We start from the raw sequence: 25981 nt of genomic DNA, 5'->3' as shown, positions 1-25981 counted from the left end.
TTTTGAGTCATCCAATCCTTTTGGCAATTGGGTGAAACTTATGGGCTCCTCGGAACAATGTTTTCAAATGAATAAAATAAAAATAATAGGATTACAAAGGAAAATTATTATATTAAATTATAGTTATCAAAATATTTTTTAAAAGTTCATGGACCCCAAGTTAAGAACTCCTGGTCTAGATACTCCCCAAGATCATTTGAAACAAAATGTGGTCTTTACCCTTCCAGCTCTAACACTGTTAAAATGGATCATCTCTTGTGGCCAATCTGGGATTGATGAGCCTCCCCTTCCTTGGCTAGGTGGGTTCCCAAAGTGTAGATACACTCTGTTTATTTATGAATAAATAAAATGAATAAGAAACAAAAGATTCATTCCAATATTGAATTGTCAGGATCTTGCTTTCCTTTTACTTAAAATAGAGTCTGTACATAAAGTGCTTCAACTTATCAATGCTGTTAGGGCACTTGTATGAGGTTTCAGGTGGTAGATAATCCAAAAAGGTTTTTCCCCTTGACTCTGGACCTTTTATTTGTTTGTGGATATGGATGTCTCCAGTGTTTGGGGCATTTATAATACTTTTCAAAACCACATTGTTAACCACATTTTCCAACTTCCCCATTTTTTCCACTTTCCCACCCCCTATGCTGGGCCTCAAGTCAACTCTCAGTGATGCAGAGGGAGGCAAAAGCAGAGCTGGGCTCTTGGAGGAGATAATGATGGTTAATTTAGACCAATGGTTCTTACCCTTTTTTGTTTCATGAACCCACTTGGCACTCTGGAGAAGCCTATGGACCCTCCTCAGAATAATGTTTTTAAATGCAGAAAACAAAATACATAGGTATGAAGGAAGGAAAGAAAGGGGAGGGAAAGCCCCTTTATTAAGCACTTATTGTGTACCAAGTACATGTTAAATGCTTTACAGATACCTAGTTTGGTCCTCAGAATTTCCCTGGGATGTGGGTGCTCTTATTATCCACATTTTACAGTTGAGGAAACTGAAGTAGACAGAGGTTAAATGACTTGTTTAGGGTCACACAGCTAGTAAGTGTCTGAGGCTGGAATTTGAACTCAAATCTTCCTATTAACTTGCTGGCTCATTTGGAATCTGCTTTTCCATGGTCCCGTTTGGCTAGTATAAACTGAGGTCTTATTTGCGTCAACAACAAACCTAATTCAGCAACACAGTCAAGAATTTGAATGCAAACAGTTGAGTGTATTTTTTTTCAGGTAGATGAGAAGCAACAACTAAATCTAATGTCAAGAAATATAGAAAGCTAGAAGCCTAAATTTCCTAGTGAGAGTAGCCTAAAATGGAGCTGAAAGAGGATCCCTTGGGAATGGGGGAGTAGTCTGATACCTCGCTTTGTTTTTTTTTTTTTTTTTTTTGGTTTAAAGAATAAGTGGTTTTTGTTTTTGTCTTTCAGGATCTGACTTGCCTTTTTGAATTATATTTAGAACCACTTCAGAATGAAACATTTCTTACTCAAGATGAGGTGAGAAATCCTTGTTATCTATGGTATCACAACAAAGCCATTGCCCCCTGACTTTTTATTGAATTTGATCGCAGGCAGGTCCTTGTCAGAGGAGCTGCTTATCAGGCTGAACCTGGGAGCCATGACAGAACCTTGGTGTCCTGTGTGTGTTAACTTTGGACCTTAGATTCTTATCACTGCTATTTGATGAAAATATTTTTCCCAAGAACCATCTTTGTAGCTAATTTGATTTCGATCATTTAAAAGCTTGTAAATTTCATGTAATCAGAATCATCTCTTCTCACATTTGGTTAAGAATTTCACTCCTAGGCATAGCTGAATGAATGAATAAAGCATTTATTAAGCAATTATTATATGCAAAGCACTATGTTAAGCATTGGAGTGACAAACAGAAGATACAGTCCTTGCTCTTAAGGTGTTCACATTCTAATGGATGATACAGGAAGCTTTCCCTAAACCCTCTGAATTCTAGTGCCTCCCCCCCTTTTCATTATTTTCTATTTATCCTGTATATAGCTTGCTTTGTATATATTTGTTTGCATGTTGTTTACCGTATTAGATTGTAAACTCCTTGAAGGCAGTGACTATCTTTTGCCTTTTTTGTATCCCCGTTACTTAGCACAGTGCCTGGCACATTGTAGGTGCTTGATAAATGTTTATTGCTTCATTGGCTATAACACAGGTATGGACAGATTCAGCTCAGTTGGAAAAGCCCCACAGTCCTTAGGATGGCGTGTCAAAGCATATGTTGATGCTTCTTCTTGAATGCCATTTCCACTGATAAAATCAGTTTCTGATGTTGAACCACTTGACAATGCCGAGGACTTTGGTGGCTAGGACTTTCTTTTCTGGGTCTTTAGAGCCCTAGGACCTGTAGGAGCGGTTGCTAGGTTGCATCTCCACAGGGAATGTTTCCTAGGATGATGGATGGCTGAGAGCGAAGGGCTTCAAGCATTGCCATCCTGATAATTGTTGGGTTCGGGTCCTGGGCTGTTTCCAGTAGGTCCTGAGAAGAGATGTTGGTCAAGGTGGTAGTGCTGGTTGGACTTGCTTGGTACATGCTGCCTTATCCTTCTCCTTCTGCATCAGCTAGGCTGCCTTGCCTGCCCTGTTTGGGAGCAGTTGGTGGGGATGGCTGGCTCCTTTTCCACAAGGGAAATGGCTGCCCATTCCCAGGGCTCCTGTGACTTTCTGCTTGCTAGTGGCAGTTGGTTAGCAGTTGTTGCTAATAGTGATGAGGAAGATGGGCCATTTCTTCCCAATAATTTTTCCCCTCAATGACATCTGCCTGGGCTAGGCTAGAAGCTGGTTTGGTGGTTTGGAGAGCATCATTGTTCCCAGGGTCTTGGCCTGTCTCCGTTAGGGTGGTGCTCGTGGTTTGACTTGTCTGGCACACACTGCCTCCTATCTCTCCCTCTGGGTGCCTTCTTGCTTCAGCTGCGCTGGCTGAAAGATACCACCATCCGTTTTCTTCCCAATTTTTAAGTGATTTGACAGGTATCTATTTGGAACTCATTGTGGTACATGGTATAAGATGTTGGCCTAAACAATTTTTTTTGACAAATTGCTTATTGGGGCTATATTTAAAATGTATTTTAACTCAGAATTCTATTTTTAGCTCTTCATTTGGTAGCATCTCTATGAAGGTATACTTTGTGGTATTCATTAAAATATAATTTGTATTTATAATTGATCAATTATGTATTATTTTATAATTTAGAACATAAATTTCCCTCTTTGGATGTCAGGATATAGTCATATCAGTTTTTCACCAAGTGCTACATTGTTTGGTATGAGGTCTTGTGAAACAGTAGGCATTTAACAGATATTGAATCAAATTGAATTAAACCGGTCAATGGTAGATTTTGCAAATAGGAAGTATCAAGATTATGGAGACTCAGTGTGATGCACTTCAGAGCCACCAGGACATGAGTTCAAATCTTGACTTTGACATATAGTGGCTCTGTGACCCCGAACAAGTCTTTTAATCCATGGTGCCCCCAGGGAACTCTACTCTGTAAATTGAAGAGCAGGTGATTATCTGCATTGGCAAAGGCAGTTTCCTCACCAAGAGTGTCTTATACGAATGAAACTGCTGTCTACTGAAATGGAGAGGTTAGCACTTAATCTTTCACTGAAATTCAACCAACACTAAACACCTATTGTGTGGTATTTAAACACTCGTGTTCTATCCTCTGTTCTAATTCTGATCTCTTTGCAGATGGAGTCCCTTTTTGGAAGTTTGCCAGAAATGCTAGAGTTTCAAAAGGTGTTCCTGGAGACCCTGGAGGATGGTATTTCTTCATCCTCTGACTTTAACATACTTGAAACTCCCTCCCAGTTCAGAGTGAGTGTTTCGGATTTGCTGTTCTAAAGGAAACTAGTCAGACGCTTGTAGAGAATCCTTAGATGAAGACTGACATTTTTATAGCATTTTGTGTTTTCTGAAGTCTCCATACAATCCCATCTGAAAGGTGGTACAGGTTTTATGTTTCATTTTGGAATTGCAAGGAACCCTGCCAACGCTCTCAGTTTGTAGGTGAGGGAAAAGCCGAGCCACGGGCCTGCTGTAAGCAATGGAGTTAGGACGGGGTCCGCTGCGATTCGCGTACAACTGTGAGGCAGAACAGTAGCCGGGATTAGGTGACGCATAGGGAAAAGACCTGTCCTACTGGACTGAAAGGTGGATAGTCTGGCCGGAGTTTAATCCTGCTTTAGACACTGCCGGCCCATGTGACTCTGGGCAATTCACTTTGTGTCAGTTTCCTCATATGTAAAATGGGGATAATAACAGTACCTCTCAGAAGGTTGTTGGGAAGATTAAAGGAAATACTGGATGTAATAAAGGGGTTTGCAGCCTTAAAGAGAATCCTAGAGCCTTAAAAAGAGATGCACAAGAGGTGGCGTGGTGTGGTGGAGCAGGCGGACTGACAATCGCCAGCTTCGATCCTTACTGTGACCCTGGGCACGTAACTTTGGGATCTCTGGGCCTTCATTTCCTCATCTGTAAAGTACCTCTATTACCCGCCTCACAAGATCCTAAGCCTCCAAGTCACTATTGTAGCACGGAAGAAGGGGATTGACATGAATAATTAAAGCCTCTGTTTAGTTATGACCGAAGTTATACTGAAATCTTCATTAGAATGGCTAAAAAGTAGCTCTGCCACTGGGGGTGCTGGTGAGTGCTGAGCCGTCTGAAAAACGGGCATCAGGACTTGGGAAGGAAGGACAGAAGAGGGCTTAGTTATTCCACAGACTAGATGGGAATCTCTAAATGATCCGTGACACACACACGCACACACACACACACACATGTGCACACGCGCACACACATGCACACACGTGCACACACACACACGCACAGACACACACGATACTCACTTGAGGCTACTTCTCTGAATATGGCAACTATCCTTTTAGGCTGACTATCCTGAGCAAACGCTTGATTGTATCCTACTAATACTAATTAAACCTAATTTTACTGTGGGGGAAAAAACATGCTCTAATATATTCTGCTTTTTTTCTTCCCTCCAGAAATTACTCTTCTCCCTGGGAGGTTCTTTCCTTTATTATGCAGACCATTTTAAATTGTACAGTGGATTCTGTGCCAATCATATCAAAGTACAAAAAGTTCTAGAGAGAGGTAAGTGGCAATTCTGGGCAATATTCCTATGTACTAATTTCTTTTACTGATGTGATAAATGGAAAGTCTGTAATTAGCAAGCTGACATAGTAAGGAAAGGAGGTAATATGCCTGTGGACTTAATCTTTTGCTCTGTTAACTAACCCACCCCTGCCCCTGCTGCCGATTTTTCAGCTTCTTTTTATGTGGAGTCTTCCTTCAGTTAGAATGTAAGCTGCATGTAGGCCAGGACTGTCATGTCATTTCATTTCATTTCTTTTCGTATTCCCAGCTCTTGTATTCCCACGGTGTCTGGCACATAGTAATGCACACTGACTTGATTTGCCTGTGGCTTTGGTCTTGAAAGTGATATTTAATAGAAAATCTCTAATTAGCTAATACCCAAAGGACGATTATTATTATCAGGTAGCAGCTAATAACAAAATAATATGTCTTCTGTTCTACAGTGATGTTTACATTGGTTTTCCTTCATATTCCCATTGCCTAAACCATATCTTAATCTAAATTCCCACCCAAATGTTCAGAATAGGGGATGATTAATTTAAAGTCAGAATTTACAGAAATATTCTTTAAAGGTGAAAAGGCTCAGAACCAGCTTATTACAATGAAAAGTTCTATGTCAAAACTGTTTGGAAAAGACTTACATCCATCATAGCCCATTCTATGCCAGTTCTCATGAAGACTTTCCTTTTCAAAGGTCAGATATATTTTCATTTGCTCAATATTTTATAGGGAGAGTGCTTTTCAAGTAGTCATTTATACCAAGGGACAGGAAAAATACAAAAGAATGTGTGGGTCTTCGTTTTCCCACCTGAATCTTCCTTGGGAGTAAACTAGTGTAGGAAATAATTTTTGCTTCTTAGTAATTTTTTTCAGTTTACTTATTAATTTCTCTATGAAAATACCTTCCCCTTACTTTTTATTTATTTAAAATCCAGATGGCAAATTTTCCATGCTTGAACTATCTGAAGAAGCTGGATTTGGTTTTCACTCATTACTTTTTACATTTGTGGCATCCCTGTTAAGATAACTTTTCTGGCAATAATTTAGATGTTGAGACTTTGCTGTCTGGATGCTATGATACACTTATGCATTGATGATTCTTTTCACCGGAGGACATATTAGAATAAATAAAATATCTAGTTACTGAATTTGAAAACACAAAAGTATACCAAACATTAAAAATAAGCAGTAAGTACTAGAATCGGAAGGCTACTACTTAAATTCTTCCATCAGTTTAGTTCAGGAAACATTTATTATTGTGAACATGGCAACATCCCTGCCCTCAAGTTGCTTGCAGTCTAATTGGGTGAGATATGGCATGGATACACAATATGATAAAAGCATAGATATAAAGAGTTATCCTTGTTTGATAAGGTGACTTGGAGTTGCAGCTGCAAACAAGAGCCTCTTCTCTTGTCTCATGACTTACAGCTAAAACAGATAAAGCATTTAAGGCATTCTTGGATGCCCGGAACCCTACGAAGCAGCATGCCTCCACATTGGAGTCATATCTCATCAAGCCTGTTCAGAGAGTTCTGAAGTACCCTCTGTTGCTCAAAGAGCTGGTGTCCTTGACAGACAATGAGAGTGAGGAACACTATCACCTGACAGGTATGGGACCACTTTCTCATATTAATATACTTTTAGAAAAGGAAAAGAATACATGTAACTGTATGACTTTTCTCTTACCTCTTCCTTGTGCCTGTATTCTCCCTCCCCACCAAAATTATTTGTGAATCTGTTTAGTTTTAAGTACTGTTACAATTTTAGAAATGTTGGTAACATTCTAGAAATAATTTTTTGAACCTGTGATGATAGAAGCATATGCAGCCTACTGAATGGATGAGATTTCCTGTCTGTATTGTATCCACACTCAGCTGATCCAAAATGCTGGGGGAGGCTCCATCTTGTGGAGGTCTACTGGCAAAACTCAGTTTAAAACAAACATTTTGCAAGGACCAAATGCTTATGCTTTTTGCATGCTCTTCCTGGTTTTTATCACTTTGTATAACGTCAGAGATCTAGAGCTTATAAATATATGCCATTGATTGCAAAGAATATGTAAGCAGTTCCCTTTGATATAAAGGAGAGTGCTCTGTTGACAAGTTGAAGAGATATCTAGCCTGCTCTTCACCACCCATACTTTCAGCTAGGGGAGATAAAGAAAATGAGTGAAGAAACAATTTATTATTAAGAATTATCTTTCAGGAGTAATGGGGCAAGATTTTTTTAAAATGACTGAATTCATCTCTTTTAAAAGTCATTCATGATTTAGTGTTCAGAGCAGCAAAAACCATGGCTACCTTTTGGAGAGAAATATATCGATCCAGGTTTCCTTTGAAATTACACCCTTTTTTTAAATCATCAAAGCTAATTCCGAGATGAAAGGACATATTCCAGTGCTAGTCACAATGTCTACGAAATATCTATCACAATTGTAAGAAACTAAATAAATTAAATAGGGCTACTTCATATGAAGAACACTGACTTTGAAGTTGTACCTACTATCTTACTTGCTTTGTGACTTTAGGGAAGTCTTTATACCTTTTTTGTGTTACTATTTTCCCATCAGTCCCCAGAGTGCCTCCTAGTAATGTAGCCCAGGTAAACTGTGTATGCTCATTTATCCCAACTTCCATGCCCACTGATGAGTCAGGTCCCCAGAGTTTGGCTGTGTCTTCTCCTCAGAGGTCTAGAGGTAATCCTGAAGGGTCAGGGATGATTGTTTAAAGGTCAACTTCATCCCTCACTTGTGCATGTCTCTACAAGATTATCAGATGAGAATCATTTTGCCAGTCAGCTGGCTTTTAGAAAGGCACATTTGTTAAGATAGTACAATTAAGAATACTTATACAAGACATAGCCCCAAAGGTCTATGTAACACATACACACTGCAGGAGAGAGTGGGCTCAATTTTAGAGAGCATGGATGGCAAAAAGTGAGTCATATACTCTGGTTTCTGGAAGTCCTTTACTCCATTTGTAGTCTTCTTCCCTTGTCCTTAAGTTCTCCTTTTGCCCAGAATGCACTTCTGCCAGCTGTTTGAAAATGCCTTTTAGGACACTGATGGGAAGGTGGGAAGTGTAGCATCCTCTGGATATATAAACCTTAAAGTGCCATATAAATACTTATTATTCACTGAGTCTTTCATTTTATGTATGAGGAAGTTGAAATCCATTGCCAAGGGTCACCGAGCAATTTAGTGGCAGGGGAAGGACTAGAGCTTGGAGTTGCTGATTCCTAGTTCATTGCCCTTTCCACTAATCCATACTACTTATTTATATATACTGAAATTAGCAAATGTTTAGGCAGAAATTTACCTTTATGATTAAAGTAGTTTTTATTTTTCAATTTTATTTTATTTTTCAATTAGTTTTCTCTCCCTCTCCCCTCCCCAAAGGTGTGCATAATAAAACAATCCAATTCCCCCATTTTCCTGAATAGTACTCTTTAAAGCTTTGTCACTATGGATCACAAATGTAATGGCTGATCCCTAGAGTTGGAAGTATCTTGGCATATAGTTGCTTAAGATGAAAACATGTGATTTGAGAAACTGCAGAGCCCTAGCAAGAGGTAAGACTGAGTAATGCTGCTGTGTTTAGACTGTCATTAGACTTTTTTCCTGGCTACTTTTAGAGCCTTCATATTATGACTATGGATGGCTTTAAAAACACACATACAATAAGGTAATTCATTAGTGATATACAAAAGATAAATGACATTTGTTTTTAATATTGCAGAAGCACTGAAGGCAATGGAAAAGGTAGCAAGTCATATCAATGAAATGCAGAAAATATATGAAGATTATGGCACTGTGTTTGACCAGCTCGTAGCAGAGCAGAGTGGGACAGAGAAGGAGGTAAGGCTTTGGGGTTCTCTTATGTATTTTATTTATGCATGAGGTGCAGTCGAGAGTAGTTGGCTTCTTGGGTCAGCAGGGGCCTGACAGGTCATCTCATCTCAGTCTGAATTAAAGGAAGTCTTAGTAAATTGATTTATAATTGACCTCTCATAACAGGTTAGATTGCAATTGTAATAGTCTGTTACTAGCTTATATAAGAGGAAAACAATGAAGCTTTTTTTTCAAATACATTTTAGACTCTGCATATCCAAAGTTTAAAATTTTATTTCAGTTATGTTGCCTTATTGTTTATCTTTGCATATCATTAAATGCATATGAGAAACAATGTAATTTAAGCCTGAATGTAATTTAGCAGGTTCTTACTAAATATTCAGTTTAGTGGACATTTATTAGGTTTCTGCCGGGGCAGAGTACTGTGATACAACACTTAGTTACCCACCTTCATGGTTCTTAGACTAAATTCAGTAGGGGGATAGAACACATAGAGCAAAAGGGCTTGGAATTACGATGTTAGTGATATGGGGATTTCCCAAAGAGAAAACTCTCTGGATCCAGGTGGGGCAGCATCTTCTCTACAATTGTTAGTCCTAGAACTGAGAAATGAACTTGCTTTCCTAGGGTCACACAGTCCATAGATATCAGAGGTGGGATGAAGACATGTCTTTCTGTTGTTCAGGCCAGTTTTCTATCTTTTGCACTACCTCTCATGACATACAGAAATGCCGTAATAAAAATTAAATTACATTAAAGAGGTGCACATTTAAGTACTATGGTGATATACAATAGGAATAGTTGATTATGGACTGGGGGAATCTAGGAAGGTTTCAAGGATGGATTTAATATTTGAGTTAGACTTTAAAAGATAGGGAGGAGCTCAACAGACAAAAGATAAGTAAGGTATAAGCGAGAGTGTAAACAAAGCTTTAGGCATGTGAGTGGATGGGGCAAATTTAGGAGACAAGTAGTTCAGCTTGGCGGCAGCGAGGTGGCACAGTGGATAGAGCGCTGGGTCTGGAGTCAGAAAGACTCATCATCCTGAGTTCAAATATGGCCTCAAATTCTTACTAGCTGTGTGATTCTGGGCAAGTCATTTAACCTTGTTTGCCTTAGTTTCCTCATCTGAAAAATGAGCTGGAGCAGGAAATGGCAAACCACTTCAGTATCTGCCAAGAAAATCTCAAATGGGGTCACGAAGAGTTGGACATGATCAAAAATGACCAAACAGCAACAACAAAGTTCAGTTTGAGCACAGAAAATGGGGTAGGAATAGTATGAGATGAAGCCAAAAAAGACAGAATAATTCAAGATTATAGAGGGCCTTGAATTCTAGGGAAAGGGATTTGAGAGTCAACAGGGAGCCACTGAAGATTTTTGAGCAAGGGGTGATGTGACTAAATATCGTATTGTTTAACAGTCAGATAAAAACACTCAGTGAGTTTGTTCTGCGTGCAAGGTTCTGTGGGAGATACAAAGAAGTAGAATAGACAGTCCTTTGCCACAGTGACTTTACCACATAATTTGGGAGCTAAGATATATCCTAATAGGAAAACAAGTAACATTCCAAGATAATAATAGAAAAATACACAATGAGCGATGGGCCCATTGCTACCAGAATTCAGAGTACAGAGGGATCAGTGTGGACTGCTAGAGCAATTGGACAAAGCTTCATGGAATCGGGGGCTAGGGCTTACGATGGCTTAGAATTAGAGAACAAAGAAGGGAGGCCATTCTAAGCTATGGGAAAGCACGAAAGGTGCAGTTTGAGTAGAGCGGTCTGGGAGGAAGAATGGAAAGATTAGGGCAAGTTTACAGAGGGAATGTGAGGGGGTGATTGTAAAGAAACATAACTTTTTACCAGCTTATCATTTAATGTTTCCTTGACGTCCATCTAATTGGCTTAATTTTTTAAGCAGGGCAATTGGTTAGGGGTACCTGCTTATTTTTTAAGGTTAGTATAACTAATGAAGACAGTGATCCCTTAATTTAAGTTTTGAAATGGTGCCTACCCATTCTAAAAGTGAAGGAGAGAGGGGGAGAGAGAGAGAAGTGGGTGCAAAGGCTGGAAGTTTAAGTGGATTTTAGCTTGAGGTAAGGAAAAACAAATAGTCTAGCAATGAGAGTAGGAATAGGAATGAAAGAGTCTGCTAAGGTAGGTAGTGAACTCTCCTCCCTGGAGGAATTGATGCACTGGGCAGGAAGTTGGACTAGATGACTTCTTGGGTTCCTTCCAGTTCTGAGATTCTGGATGTCATTTCTGTGCTCTTTTCTGGTTGGTACATAGCTCTTTTTATGTAACCCTGCTTTTAACCTTCTGACAGGGAACAAAATGGCCTAAGGAGAAAGAGACTATTTGGAAGCCAGCAGGAGTTTTAAAAACACTAATGTCCTAATTCTGTCCATTCCTGGCCTCATAATTTTTGTTTATAGGCCTGCAGAGGTTTATGAATTAGGGAAGATAAATGCACTTGATCCTGGACCATGCATTAAAGGGTCAGCATGGACACTGCAGTCTTATTAATGATGATATACGTGCATCATAAGACTCATCTCCTGGGTTTATAGATTATAAACTTTATAATATAGCATAATAAAAGGAAATACTTTCATAGATTATGTCCCATATCAGCTCAATATTCTCTGATACTTTATGTGGCAGAGGAGGTGTTGACCTGCATTGGTAGAGGGAGTCTCCTCATCTGGGAATTCCCTGTAGCAATGAAATCCCAGGCCTGGTCTCTGTCTTCTGTCACTACCATATATTTTCTAAAACACCTTCATATTCATGGCACCAATCTTAAGTCTTAAATTATGACAGAGGGCATGATGGTGTGCATGTAAGTGCAGTCGCTCATGCAAAGGAAAATGGAATGAAGCTGAGTGGTAATCGTGTATGTTCTTTTTTTTATGACAATACAGGTTACAGAGCTTTCCATGGGAGAGCTCCTGCTCCACTCTACAGTTTCCTGGTTGAATCCCTTTCTGTCTCTAGGAAAAGCAAGGAAGGATCTTGAGCTTACAGTATTTGGTTAGTATTTAATTAAAGACTCAGACTGTGGAGCAGAAAGCGCTGACAGTGAACGGAGAGTCCACCTCTAGCAAACTACTAGATTGGCCAACCACCTGATTTTGATGTGGGAGTTAGCATAGAGCTCCTTGTCGTGGTTTGAGTTAGTAAGTGACATAATGCTGGTCCCTGCTGTTTTAAAGAATGTGTCAGAGTCTTATCTACATACTTATTATCTTGTCCTCATTTTTCCCTCCCTACCCCTTTCACCCCAAGCTTTCAGTTTGGTAGTCCTCACTAAAAGTGATAAGAACAGATCTCCTGAAGCTGTTTAGAAGCCTGCTCTCTTATTAGCCTGCCATTTTAGTCTTAGCAAAGTTCTCCCAAGGACAAGAAAGCAAGTGTAGATAGTGTTTAGTTACTGCAGTGAACACTGAGTGCTTGTCTCCTCCTCTCCCCCTTCCCCAAAGTAAATGCCATGTTCCATTTGAGAGAATAGCTTTTAAATAAGCAGGTTCTTCTGCATAATTCAAATATGAACAGAAGGAAGCACTATCTTTTGCTTCATATCCTGGCATAGTTTGATGTCTTATAAAATAACATTTATTTTGAAGGGCTTTGTTCCATTTTGGTTAATTCCTTTTCTTTTTCTTTTCCTTTTTTTTTTAAAGTTTTTAAGAGAGCTGTCATACTGGTTTATAAAGAAAATTGCAAACTGAAGAAGAAATTGGTAAGACTAGAAATAATAATCATTAAAATTACCCTTTTCCATGTACCTGACCTTCATTCTTGTGTTAAAGTTAAAAACATGCATTAGCTAGTTTTACTTATTCTTGACATAGGAAAGCAAATGATACGCATGAGGCTGGAGAAGTCTTGGAGCCTGCCCCACAGGTAAAACATGTCCCTTTTAGCAGCTGTGGAGAAGGACCTGTGGGGCAATTGTTATCTCACTGGCAGGGACCTTGTACTTTAGGTCATTCCTAGTATCAGAAATAACAATGAGGAGAATAAATGCAGTGTAACGGTGGGAAAAGGCAGAGAGAAAGAACAACTATAGTTGCTAGGCAGGGGCTCTTCCAATCATGACATTAAAAAAAGAAAAAAAAAGATTGGTGCTTGTGTGTAACCGACAAGCAAACCCCAGCAGGAAACGAAATGTGGGCAGCTCTCTTTTGCTTCAATGTGTTGTCTGATTATAACCACAAAGTTAGAGTTACTGAGAATATGATTTTTTTTTCCATCAGAAAATTCCTATTGCCTGTACCCAACTGGCCACTAGGGGTTTCAGGGCTTTAGAAAATATAGTATATGAGCCATGTGATGAATCAGGCAGTCGACCAGCATTTATTAAGTACTTATGTGCCAGGCACTGTGCATTTAATAGACTATAGGACATATGTTAACATATAGTAGCAACGTACAATTCTAAACAGAGCACAAAAGTTATCCAGAGACACTATAACTAAACAGGAGGAGAGTAAGTGCGTAGTTTGAGAGCACTGGACTGAGAGTTAGAAAAGCCAAGTTTAAGTTCTGATTCTCTTATACACTAGCTAAGTATAATAGCTACTGTTTTACTTGCTCATAGGGTTGTTGGGAGATTCAGTCTATGACTTCAATAGTCTTAAGTACTCCCTCCATCTACCATACATATGGAAAATATATAGAAAAAATTAGAAATACCAAGGGCTTCATTTGAAACAGTGGTTCAACTGTGTGAATGTGTATGCATACACACACACACACACACACACACACACACACACACACACACACACACCACACACCCCGGACTGATACCCACCAAGGTGGAATATGCCTCCATCACAACAAAACCAGGATTTATTCACATAAAGTATAATGCTTGTTAACCATATTTTAATGCTTTTAACCATATTTGTGAAATCCATGTTTTCCTTATTTCCTTATTAATTACAGGCCAATCTCCTGAATCAAACCAACATCCAGTTAGCTTTTAGACCTGAAGTGTCAGCTGAGATAATTCATACGTTTGGCAGGTCTATTTTCCTGTTGACATTACTTTGGAAACTGTATTTTCACTGTTTTTCAGACTGGGGCTTACTTGAATTCTGACAGGGTCACAGAAGGGAAGAGTGGTATCTACTTATGCCAGACTATAATAGGCTAAAAGAAAGATAAATAAGCTTCTTCCTCTTCCTGTGTACTTCTTTTATGCTTTCAGTGTTTGCTACAGTGCCAAGGAAGGGCCTGATATCTGCTGCTAAGTAACAGCATCATTGACAAAAAGTATGATGCCATTTTTCGTTCTGGGTAGTGAGATAACAAGTAGCAAAAGCAGGCACAAATATTGTTATTATAAACTATTTAAAACTAAAAATGGTTTATCCTCTAATGGTAAACTCTTCTAAATTTAATTCTTATATTAATAATGATTAGAGCGTAGCAGGTCAAATAATATTATCCTCATTTGAAATGGTGGCTACTTTGCCCATTTTGACATTTGAGACAATCAGTTACACAAGCATTAGTGTCTTTTATTTGCTAGGTGTACTTGGGAGCTTGTAATATAAACACAGAATTAAACAGCCCTTACTCTTAAAGAACTTATATTCTCCTGGAGGGGACAACATGTTCATATATAAATATACACCAAATAATAAATGCAGAATAAATAAAATAAATACAAGTTAGTTGTGGATTAAAGAGCGGTTACGGAGATTAGGAAAGATTTCCTTAGAAGGTGGGGCTGGAGCTTGAAGAAAGTGAGGGATTCTATGAGGTGGAGGTGAAAAAGGAGTTCATTTAGGCATGGCAGATGGCTAGTACAAAAGCATGGAGATTGCAGATAGAGTGCCATATGTGAAAAAGGCAGGAGAGGGCAGTTTGGGTGGAGCATAGAGTATGAAAAAGAATAATGCATGAGGCTAAAAAGATCTGTTGGATCCAGGTTGTGAAGGACTTTAAAAGTTTGTATTTTATCCAAGATGCTTCAGGAAGCCCTGGAGTATCTTGATTAGGGGAATGGCATGGTCAGATCTGTGCTTAAAGAGAATAATTTTGGTAGCTGTGTGGGAGATGGACTCAAGTAGAGAAAGACTTGATGTAGGGGGACCAATTAGGAGGCATTGGTCTAGAGGAGAGATGATGAAAGCCTGAACTAAGGTGGTCTCTATTTGAATAGAAGATTAGATGTCAGAGGTGCTGTGGAGGTAGGAACAAGATTTGGCAAATGATTAGATGTGTGGAGTGAAGAATTGAGGGTAATGCTGAAGTTATGAACCCATGAGAGTAGAAAAATGATGGTGCCTGTGACCAAATTGGGACGTTTGGAAGAGGGAGGAGTTGGGGGGTAGGGGCAGGGAACATAATGAGTTCATTTTGATCATGTTGAGTTTGAGATATAGCCAGGATATCCAGTTTGAAGTGTCCAATAAGCAGTTGGCAATGTGAAACTAAAACTCAGGAGAGAGATTGGAGCTGGATAGATTGATCTTGGAATCATCTTCATAGAAATAATAGTTAAACTCTTTTAAAGGGGGGAGTTGATTAGATCACTAAGAAAAAGTATACAGAGATTAGAGAAGATTGAAGACAGAGCTTTGGAAAATACTTCTAGTCATAAGGGAGAATATGGATGATGAGTCTGCAAAGAGCCAGCAAAAGAGACTGGAGAGTCACTAGGCAGGAGAACAAAGAGAGAGCAGTGTGATGAAAACCTAGGATGCTGAAGAGGAGAGGGAAGGGCAGAGAGAGGAACAATGGTGTTAAATGCAGCAGAGAAGTCGCGAAGGATGGGGACTGAGAAAGAACCATAAGATTTGGCTGTTAAGAGATGGCTGGTAACTTTGGAGAGAGAAATTTCAGTTGAGTGCTGAAGATGGAGCCAGATTGCAAAAGGGCTGAAGACTAAGTGAGAGGTGAGGAGTGGAGGAACGAAGGTAGACAATGAATAATAATTATTGGCAAAGGTCGTCGGTATCTCAGATGAATCAGTTACAAATGTGGATGTTACACATAATTCCCATTTTATTTAAATATAGGATATTTTATTTAAATATAGGATATTTAAAGGTTTGGGTAGATGGAAGACTAGAGAATGGAATGGTAGGAAGTTTTCACTGGAGGATCAGGTCAAACCCTTCATAGAGGGGTATAGCAGCTAGCTGTGTGACTCTGGCCCAAGTCATTTCACCAGTCTGCCTCAGTTTCTTTATCTTAAAATGGGGATAATAATAGCACCAATCTCCCAGAGATTGTTGTAAAAATCAAATGAGATAGTTATAGGTGATAGTATAGTATATAGCATAGGTTTTATTTAATATTTTATTTAAATATAGGATATTAGAGAGTTTTCCTTAAAAAATAGCTTTTTGCTTTACCTCTTTTACCTAGCACAAAAATCAACATTTCTACATAGCAATTAACAAATTCTAGCAGGAGATAATAGAAGAGGAAGTTCCACTCAAAATAACTTCAAGATGCATTTAAAAATCAAGAAGTCAACTTAGCAAAGCACAGTGAAAACATATACATATATAATATGTAGTCATATATGCTATATATTAACATATGATGTATTCATTATATATAGTACATATTATATATTGACTTGATTATCTTAATATAACAAAATATATTCAATTGAATGTTCATCTACACACACACACACACACACACACACACACACACACACACACACACGATTCCAAAACATTCTTTAAAAAATTCAAGGACTTAAATAAATGGAGAGATATTCAGAGCTCATGACTGAGCCACACCAATATGATAATGATGTAAAAATAATGATATAGATTTGGTGCTACCACAATCAAAATACAAAAAAAAATCATTTGGAGAAATAAAAGATCTAGAATCTTAATGAAAACAATGGAAATAAAAGAGAAAATGCCCTTCCAACTTCTACTTTTACTCAAGGTTTAAATGTTTTGATGTTGAAGAACTGTTTAATGTTTTTCTTTTAAAAGGAAAATGAAAGATAAATTATTTACTTGTGGAAAACTGAACCACTAAGGGAAGCATTAGTTTTGGCCATTTGTCTTCTTTTCCTTTTTCAAAAACCTTAAATGATTCTGGAGGGTTTATAGGGTAAAGTCTAAGCTCTTTAATATGGCATTCAAGGCCTTCCAAAAGTTTACTACAATCTGCTTTTCTAGGTTTATCTCTTGCTATTTTCCTACATGAACTCATGCTCAGTCCAGACTTGTGTGTGTGTCCTGTCTATTAATATAGGCTGGAAGCTCCCTTAGGGTAGGAACCATGTTCTATTTGTATTTTAATTTCTTATCACCCTGAGCATAGTAGAGCCTAATCAGTATTATATCAGCAATGAGGTGGTTCAGTGAGTAGAATCCTGGGTCTGGAGTCGGGAATACCCAGGTTCGAATCTAGCCTCAGACACTTGCTGACTTTGTGACCCTGAGCAAGTTACTTGATATATTTGCCTGTTTCCTCCAGGTAGAGTGAGAGTAACACCAGTGCCTACCTGCCAAAGTTGTTGTGAGGATCAAATGAGACATTTGTAAAGCACCTAGCACGGTGCAGGGGTACAGAGCAGGCACTCCGTATGTGCTTATAGACATGTGCTTCTGGTCCTCTCCATCCTCGTTTGTTGTGGGATGGAACAGAACCAAGGCAAAGTTCTCTGCAGAGAGGAAATATAGGCCGCTCTTCCTGGACAGGAATGCTCATTTCCTCTTCATGGTTTTTCCATTCGTAGCCCTCCAGTTCCCGGCCTTCACATGTTCATGGTGACTTGGACCCATTCAAATTCCGGTGGCTAATTCCCTTATCTGCTCTTCAAGTCAGACTGGGAAACGCAGCAGGTAAAAAAAAAAAAGATTCTTCACATGATACAGTAACAGGAAAAAGAAAAAGAAAAGAAAGCTTATCTGAACAAAGGAATTTTTGACCTCAAAAGGACCTTAGACGCCAGCTAAATTAAACCATCTTTTCACAGAAGATAAAGTGGTGGCCCAGAGGGCTAAAGGAAAAGCCAGCTAGCTAAATGGTAGAGCTGAGATGAGGCTTTCTGACTCCTAGGCCAGGAAAACGTCCACCACAGAGCCGGTTGTAAATGTGATGGTTTTTTTTTTTCATATTGGCAAAGTCAGATGTCAAAGGGTGGTTGTACTTTGTAAGCATCTTTCACTTTCCTCATTTTTGCTACTACAGCTAATTATTTTTTATGGTAACCTTTGATTCTCTGCTGCATAACTTGAAATGCAGTGTAGAAATTTATTTTTATTTAAGCCATTTTTAAACTCAATTTTTAAAAATGAGATCTTTAAATCAGAACAGTTTTGCTAGATTGATTTTTCTCTCCACAATTCCCTCAACATTCCCCCAAACCCCAATAACTCCTGGCCTGGAAAATGTTTACAAGTCCTTTCTAAAGGGCTGATGTCCCAATGATGGATTATAGCCTTGTATAAAGTGTGCTGGATTTGGTGCCAGAAGATCTCAATTTAAATCTCAGATCTAATACTTCCTGTATTACTGCAGGCAAGTTACTTAGACCTCTCCGAATGTATTTCTTCATCTATAAAATGGGGTAATAATATACTTACATAGAGCTGTTACTATTTTCAGTCAACAAGCATTTTTATGCACTGTCATGTTTCAAGCACTGTATTAGGCATATGGGGATTCAGGGACAACAATGAAGCAAGAGGTCTTTGCCCTCAAAAAAAGTTACATTTACTCAAGCCAAATAGCATGTGCATATATGTGTGTGTGTCCATATATTCATATGTGTCCATAAAGGGTCTTTGGTGGAGAGAAACCTCTAGTAGCTGGGGCATCAGGAAAGAACAATGAAGGAAGCAGTGATGAACTGCATTTTGAAGGAGATGAGATGTGCTGTGAGATGGAGGGGAGTGCATTCCAGGCATGAGGATTGTATTACTGTGTGTGAGGAAGAGGGAGAAGGCCAGTTTTGTAGGACCAGAGAGTGTTTCAAGGGGAGTACTGTAAAGTGAGGCAGGAAAGATAGGTTGGAGCCAAGCTGTGAAGAGCTTTAAAAGCCAGAATTTATACGATGTGCCCCTAAAGTCTTAGTGCAGTTTGAGCTTTTAGTAACTTCAGAAGTATAAATGCTATAAACTTATTTTTTAAAAACCATAAACATTTGAGTGTATAAATTTCTTTCATATTTGTATAGTCTTGTGAATTCTGAATAATTCTAAAAATAAATTTAGCATGATAGCATAGTGATTGTGTATTGTGTGTGTGGCTGACATTTTCTTAGCCAGGGGGATGGGTAGAAGAGATCCTTTTGCATTGCCACTTTGGTTACCTGATCTAGTTCCGTGAGATTTTTTCTTGTGTGGTCTCATCAAACTGTCATGTACATCAAAACCTCATTTTTGGTATGTTTTAAAAAAATTTTTTTATCCACAATAGTCATGTCGTGAAAGAAAACAGATAAAAACACTCAAGAAAAATAAAGTTAAAAAAAGTATTCTTCAGTCTGCATTCAGTCACCATCAGCTCTTTCTCTGGGGATGGATAGCATTTTTCATCATAAGTCCTTCAGAGTCATCTTGGATCATCGTATTGCTGAGAATAGCCAAGTCATTCACGGCTGATCATCCTACAGTATTGCTGTTACTTTGTACACAGTGCATTTCACTTTGCATCAGCCCATGCAAGTCTTGGCTGGTTTTTCTGAGAGCATCTTGCTCATCATTTCTTATAGTACAAGAGTATTCCATCATAATCACATACCACAACTTATTCAGCCATTCCCCAATTGATGGGCATGCCTTCAATTTCTAATTCTTTACCCCAAGAAAAGAGCTGCTACGAATATTTTTGTACATGTAGGTCCTTTTTCTTTTTCTTTTTTTTTAATCTCTTTTGGGATACAGACCTAGTAGTGGTATTGCTAGGTCAAAGGTTATGCATGGTTTTTATAGCCCTTTAGGCATAGTTCCAAATTGCTCTACAGAATAGTTGAATCAGTTCACAACTCCCCCAACAATGCATTAATGTCTCATTTTTCCCACATCCCCTCCAACATTTGTCATCTTCTGTCCCATTAGATAATCTAATAGGTATGAGGTAGTACCTCTGAATTCTTTTAATTTGCATTGAAGAGGAAAGAATGGTCAATAGTGTCAGATACTACAGAGGTTAAGAAGGAGGATGATTGAGAAAAGACCATCAGATTTGGCAGTTAAGAGATCCTTAGTAAATTTGGAAAGGGCAATTTCAATTAAGCGATGATGTCGGAAACCAGATTACAGAATGTTGAGAAGTGAGGGGGTAGAGGCAAGGATTATAGAAAGCTTGTTTCTTGTATTGTGACTGTGAGAAAGAGGAGAGGTAGAGGATAATAGTTTAGGGGATAGAAGGAGGGGGGTGGGGCTAATCTGATGGTGGGGAATTTCAATGGGCTAAGGTTTACAATGAGAATTTGAGTCCCATAGCATGGCTGGCTTTTCCTTAGTCTCTTTTCTTTCAAGATCCTGGACATACTTTAGGGTGCTGGCCTGGGGGTAGGATAGGGAAGACTATTTGGAAATGGTTAAGATTGGGCCTTGATTTGTCAGTCTTGACCCCTTCTTCCCCCACATCATATATTCACACCCACTTTATCTGTTTGCAGTGCATGGCTCTTGCTTTTTATCTGGATTCTTGGATATTGTGAAGTGTTATCATTTTCTAATGCCAAGTTGGCCTAGGAACCCAGGCTAGCAGAAAAGAAGAAACATGGGCCAGGAAATGAAAAGTGAGTGGGGAGCTGAAGGGCCTAGTTAGAGTTAAGAAGTGAAAAAAGAAAGAGGTAAAGACAAATGGTAAAAGAATTAAGAGATAATGGGTGTCTACACAATATACCTAAAGCTTCTTAAGGATGTTTTTGAAGGTGTCCTTGTTACAGCTATGAGTACAGTTTAAATGAAATTCAGGAGGAGGTAATGGGATTCAAAGGCAAGAAATTTTGGCTAAAAATCACCTCATCTCTTGATATTCCTCCCAAGTCTTTCTAGCAGGGATACTTGTTCTTGGAGATTATGTGGATTCAGTGTGTTTTAGTTTTAGTTTTGCCTATTTCTTCTTTTTATAGGGACAGAAAACAATTCCATATGGGAGCTGATCCACACTAAGTCAGAGATAGAAGGGCGGCCAGAAACGATCTTTCAGTTATGTTGCAGGTACTGTTGGGGTCATTTTGCTGCTCATAAACTTAAAAGTAATGGAAATAAGATGGGGTGATTTCATTTTGAAAAATGATTTTTATTTTCCACTGCCATAATTGTGGTTTACATGAAAGTTAACTTGCAAAGAACTTAGTCCTTCAGTAGCTCCCAAGAACAGCAACGTGTGTGTGTGTGTGTGTGTGTGTGTGTGTGTGTGTGTGTGTGTGTGTGTGAAGACAACCTAATTAAAGGACAAATTTAACTCCATTAAATTTAACTCCAAATTGAGAAGGCTGAAAATTTAGTCTTAATGAAGTTCATGTTCAGATGTTACAGCTAAGGAAGAGGTTAGATGGAAAGAGGTAAATGCCTTTAACACCCAGAATGTTCTTGGTATTTCCTCCCATTGCAGCGACTGTGAAAGTAAAACCAACATTGTGAAGGTGATCCGTTCCATCCTGAGGGAGAATTTCAGGCGTCACATAAAGAGTGAATTGCCACTGGAGAAGACAAGTAAAGATCGCCTGATACCACTCAAAAATCGTGTTCCTGTTTCAGCCAAATTAGGTAAGGAAGAATTGTGCTAGATGTGTGCATCTGGAATGAAATCCAGGTTTTGATTCTCTGAAGAATGTCATCCACTGTTGTACTCAGGCTACATAACAGCTTTGAAAATTGACAGAGAATTGTGTATTCAGAGCCAGACAGACATATCCTATGGGGCAATGGAAGAGGCCTGTGAGGTAAACTGACATAACCTGCACCGTGCCTTTTCTTTTAAAAGGAACAGGGTGCCATGCTCTTTGTTGATTTTTTTAATAGGTAAGTTAACTACACTTGTGATCTAGTTTGTTTCTTAAAAAGAAGGCATTATCTGTGAGAGAGAAAATCCAAGAAAGAGGTACTGTATCATCGAGCCTTCCATCAGTTAGCAGAGCAGCAGATTAGCATTCTCAAGAAGACAACACAACATTGACAGAAGCAAAGATGGTTGTACTTTAGACTCACTGTTTGGGCACATTCCTCAGCAGAAATTCTTAAACTGTCAATACCATCTGCCAAAATTTTAGTGAACTCACTTCTCTTAGCTTTCATTTTACTGTACTTTCTTAACCTCAATATGTACCTGTCAGTGTGTCTTATTTCATTTAATTTCATTTAATCTTAGCTCATTTAATCTTTATCATATTTACTTATTATAGATCCCTTTACTTTATAACAAGTTGAGGAAGGGAAAATCTTCCATGTTTCTTGCTCCTATAAACAGTGAACCTCATTTTATCCTTGGCAAATTGCAGTTTTTAACTCTTGCACTTCTCTCACTAATTAGAACTTCAAAGGGCAGTGATGATTACTTACAGTGACCAATCAGCAGGCATTTATTAATCACCTACTATGTGCCAGGTACTGTGGCAGATAAGGAATACAAAAAAGACAAATGAACCATCTCTGCCTTCAAGGAGTTTACATTCTATAGAAGAAAATGTGTGTGTGTGTGTGTGTGTGTGTGTGTAAGACAGAGAGAGAGAGAGAGAGAGAGAGAGAGAGAGAGAGAGAGAGAATATTTTAAGGGAAGCTGCGGCAGTCAGAGGAAATCATAGCATTATAACTCATTTTACAAGGAGACTCTGGCCCCTGGAGGTTAAAAGACTTATCTCACAGATGGTAAGTTCCAGAAGTGAGACTGGACCTCAGGTTCACTGACTCTGGAACCAGTGCATATTCCATTCCCTCCTGCTGCTTCTAGGATCATAAAAGGAGATGGAGTTTGAGCTGAGCAATGAAGGAAATGAAGGATTCTAAGAAGTGAAAAGTGAGGAAAAGAGTGTCCTTTAGAGGGGAATAGCTTGTGCAAAAGGATGTAGGAGATGGAATAGTGTGTGGGAAGACTAGCAAAGTCAGTTTGACTGGATCAGAGAGTAATGAGTGAAAGGAAGTAACTTATGGTAGAGCTAGAAAGATAGGTTGATTACAAATTATGAAGAAGTGCTTTAAATGCCAAATACAGGAGTTTGTATTTAATTCTAAAATAGAGAACTATTAGTGTTTATTGAGTAGGAGAGACATGGTCAGTTCTACACTTTAGTACTATCACTTGGTAGCTGTATGGTCTGTCAAGGGAAAGAGACTTGAGGTAAGACCAATTAGTAGTATAATGCAATTCAGTGGGCCAGAGGTGATTGACAAAGTAAGTGGTGGCTTTATCAGTGGGGAGTATGGAATATCTATTGGGTATGGGGGAGGCAGAATTGACAAGAAATTGTGACTGATTAGATGTCGAGTGAGGAAGAATCAGGAGTTAAGGATAAATGACTTTGAGGTTATAAAATTGGGTGACCAAAGCAAAGTTTGAAAGAGAAGTTAAGTTTTGGAGTAAATATAATGAATTCTGTTTTGGCATGTTGAGTTTGAGATGTTTGGGATATTCAGTTCAAAATGCCCAAAAAGCAGTTGGTGATCTGAGACTGGAGCTCAGGAGAGATACTTGGGGTGGACGCATAGTTCTGGAAGTCATCTATGTAAAGATGCTAATTAAACCCACATGAGCAGAAGTGATATCACTGAGTGTGTAGACAAAGAAGAGAAGAGGAGCTTTGCTGTAGCCTTAGAATAGTCTTAGTTGGGAGAATGATATGGATGATAATCTAGCAAAGGAGACTTTAAAGGTAATATATCTCCAATTGTGGCTGCCTAGCCCCTAAGGAAGACCCAGAAACATCAGAAAACAAATAATATTAAAACTTTTTTAAAAATTCCAAACCTATTAAACATAAAATAGAAACATTTGTAAACAGAAAGTAGAATAGAAAAAAATTTATACTTGAAGCTTTTCCTTTTAAACATGTAATAAATTTAGCATGTAACTTACAAAGTTGTCCAGTTAGGACTTTTTTTCTCTTCTTTGCATTTTAAAAAAATGCTTCAATTACCCTTTTTTTTTAAATTAAAAAAAATTTTTTTCTTTTCTTTCCCCTTTCCTCCAAACAACCCAGTTGGTATTCCACAAATGAGGTGAGAGGGACCCTTGTAACAAATAGGCAGGCAAAACAAATTCCCACATTGGCCATGTCTGAAAACGTATATTTTGCTCTGCTTCGAGTCCATTGGCTCCCTGTTAGAAGGTGGCTGTCATTGATCCTCTGTAATCATTGTTTGTCATTGCATCACTCAGAGTTCTTAAGTCTAAGATATTTTTCTTTAAAATGTTGTCATCACTGTATCAGATCTTGTCAGTATCATTCTGCATCAGTTCATCCAGATCTTTCCAGGTTTCTGTGATATCATACTTCTGTAACTTTTTATGATGCAGTAATATACTGTTGCATTCAGATGTTTGTTTAGCCATTTCCCAGTTGACTGTAACCCTCTTAGCTTTCAGTTCTTTGCGATTATAAAAATATCTGCTACATCTGTTTTGTATGAATGGGTCCTTTGGAGTACAGGCTTCCAAGTGATATCATTTTATCAACTACGCTCAGTTTAGTGACTCTTTGAGCAAAGTTCCAAATTGCTTTCCAGAATGGCTGGACCACTTCACATTTCCACCAGTAGTGTGCGTTAGTGTATCCCTTTGCCTGCAGCCCCTCCAACAACTGTGATTTTCCCTTTTTATCATCTTTGCTGATCTGATAGGTATGAGATGGAATCTGAAAGAGTTATCATTTGAATTTCTGTAGTTATTAGTGATTTGGAGCTTTTTAAAAAATGTTTGTTGATCCACTTGGATTTCTTCCTTTGAGAATGCCTAATCTAATCCTTTGACCATTTGCATCCTGCGAAATGGCTCTTTTTATGTATTTGAATGTGTGTGTGTGTGTGTGTGTGTGTGTGTGTGTAACGGCTATCAGACCTGTATCACAGAAACTTTCTGAAAAGATTTTTTTTTCCCAGTTAAGTCCTTTCCTTCTAATTTTAACTGCATTGCAGTTGTTTGTGCAAAGCCATTTTGGTAGAGAAAGAATTAAACAAAGATTACAATGTGTTATCAAGAATGGAAATTTTTGAAGGCTATTTGAATGGAATATAGGCTTTGGGAGGTCCTACTGCCTTTGAAAAAATCATTTATGGGTTTGGGGATAGTCTAAAGACTAACCTAGCTAATTTAGAGAGGTTCATCACCAGGTTGGCTGCAGGAATGAACTCTCTTTCTGTCCCTCTCTCCCTAAATCTCACGACTCATCAGTTCCACAGTTTTGACTTACTGTGTTTCAAACCTTGGGGAACTTTGGGGCTCACCACACTGGTGCCAAGTGTGTGCCTGATTGGCTCTAGCCCAGTGCAGCTCAGAACTCTCCACTCAGCCGACCCATCAGTCAGCCTCAGCTGCCTCAGAAGCTGGGTTTACAGGCCTGTGGCATTGACACATTGCTCTAGACTGACTTTTAAATACTAAGACATGGAGGGGCAGGCTGTGATCTGCATCAGTAGAAGGTGTATCCAAGCTGATAAAGTCAATGATATTGAATTCTCACAGAAAAGAAAAAGAGTAACACATAATTTTTGTGCATTGGTAAGACCAAAAGAGAACAAAGACAGCATGGTGGTGTGACAAATGTATGAGATTAGGAGTTACAGAACTTGGGGTCTGATTCTGGTTATGCTATCTCGGTGGTCTCGAATTCTTCATTAATGAAATGAAGAGACTAAATTAGATAATCTCTAAGATCTCACTCTCCCTCTCAAAATCCTAAACTTAGAGCATTTCAAATGTACCATGGGGAGAAATGCAAATTGTGTTAGGAAAACCATCAAAATGGTATTATTTCATGGTGAAACTCTGGTACAGGTCTAATTCTTTCCTCCTTAACTAACAAAAATGAACATAAATGA

The 25981-nt window shown here is 38.6% G+C and overlaps 1 protein-coding gene across 3 annotated transcripts in view; it reads left to right on the top strand.

The window, feature by feature from the left end:
• The window catches only part of TIAM2 (TIAM Rac1 associated GEF 2), a 167885-nt gene that overhangs the window by 140169 nt on the left and 1735 nt on the right, over nt 1-25981 (top strand). For all 3 annotated transcript variants that reach the window (XM_036766922.1, XM_036766921.1, XM_036766920.1), the window contains 10 exons: nt 1425-1493; nt 3715-3840; nt 5028-5136; nt 6571-6750; nt 8880-8998; nt 11918-12026; nt 12677-12735; nt 17728-17833; nt 21079-21166; nt 21564-21718. In XM_036766922.1, coding sequence (XP_036622817.1) covers nt 1425-1493; nt 3715-3840; nt 5028-5136; nt 6571-6750; nt 8880-8998; nt 11918-12026; nt 12677-12735; nt 17728-17833; nt 21079-21166; nt 21564-21718 — 1120 coding nt within the window. The remainder of the gene's footprint in view (nt 1-1424; nt 1494-3714; nt 3841-5027; nt 5137-6570; nt 6751-8879; nt 8999-11917; nt 12027-12676; nt 12736-17727; nt 17834-21078; nt 21167-21563; nt 21719-25981) is intronic.

The sequence above is a fragment of the Trichosurus vulpecula genome, chromosome 7 (genome assembly GCF_011100635.1).
Source record: "Trichosurus vulpecula isolate mTriVul1 chromosome 7, mTriVul1.pri, whole genome shotgun sequence".
In the NCBI taxonomy this organism is placed as follows: domain Eukaryota; kingdom Metazoa; phylum Chordata; class Mammalia; order Diprotodontia; family Phalangeridae; genus Trichosurus; species Trichosurus vulpecula.
This window is presented reverse-complemented; position numbering and strand designations above follow the sequence as displayed.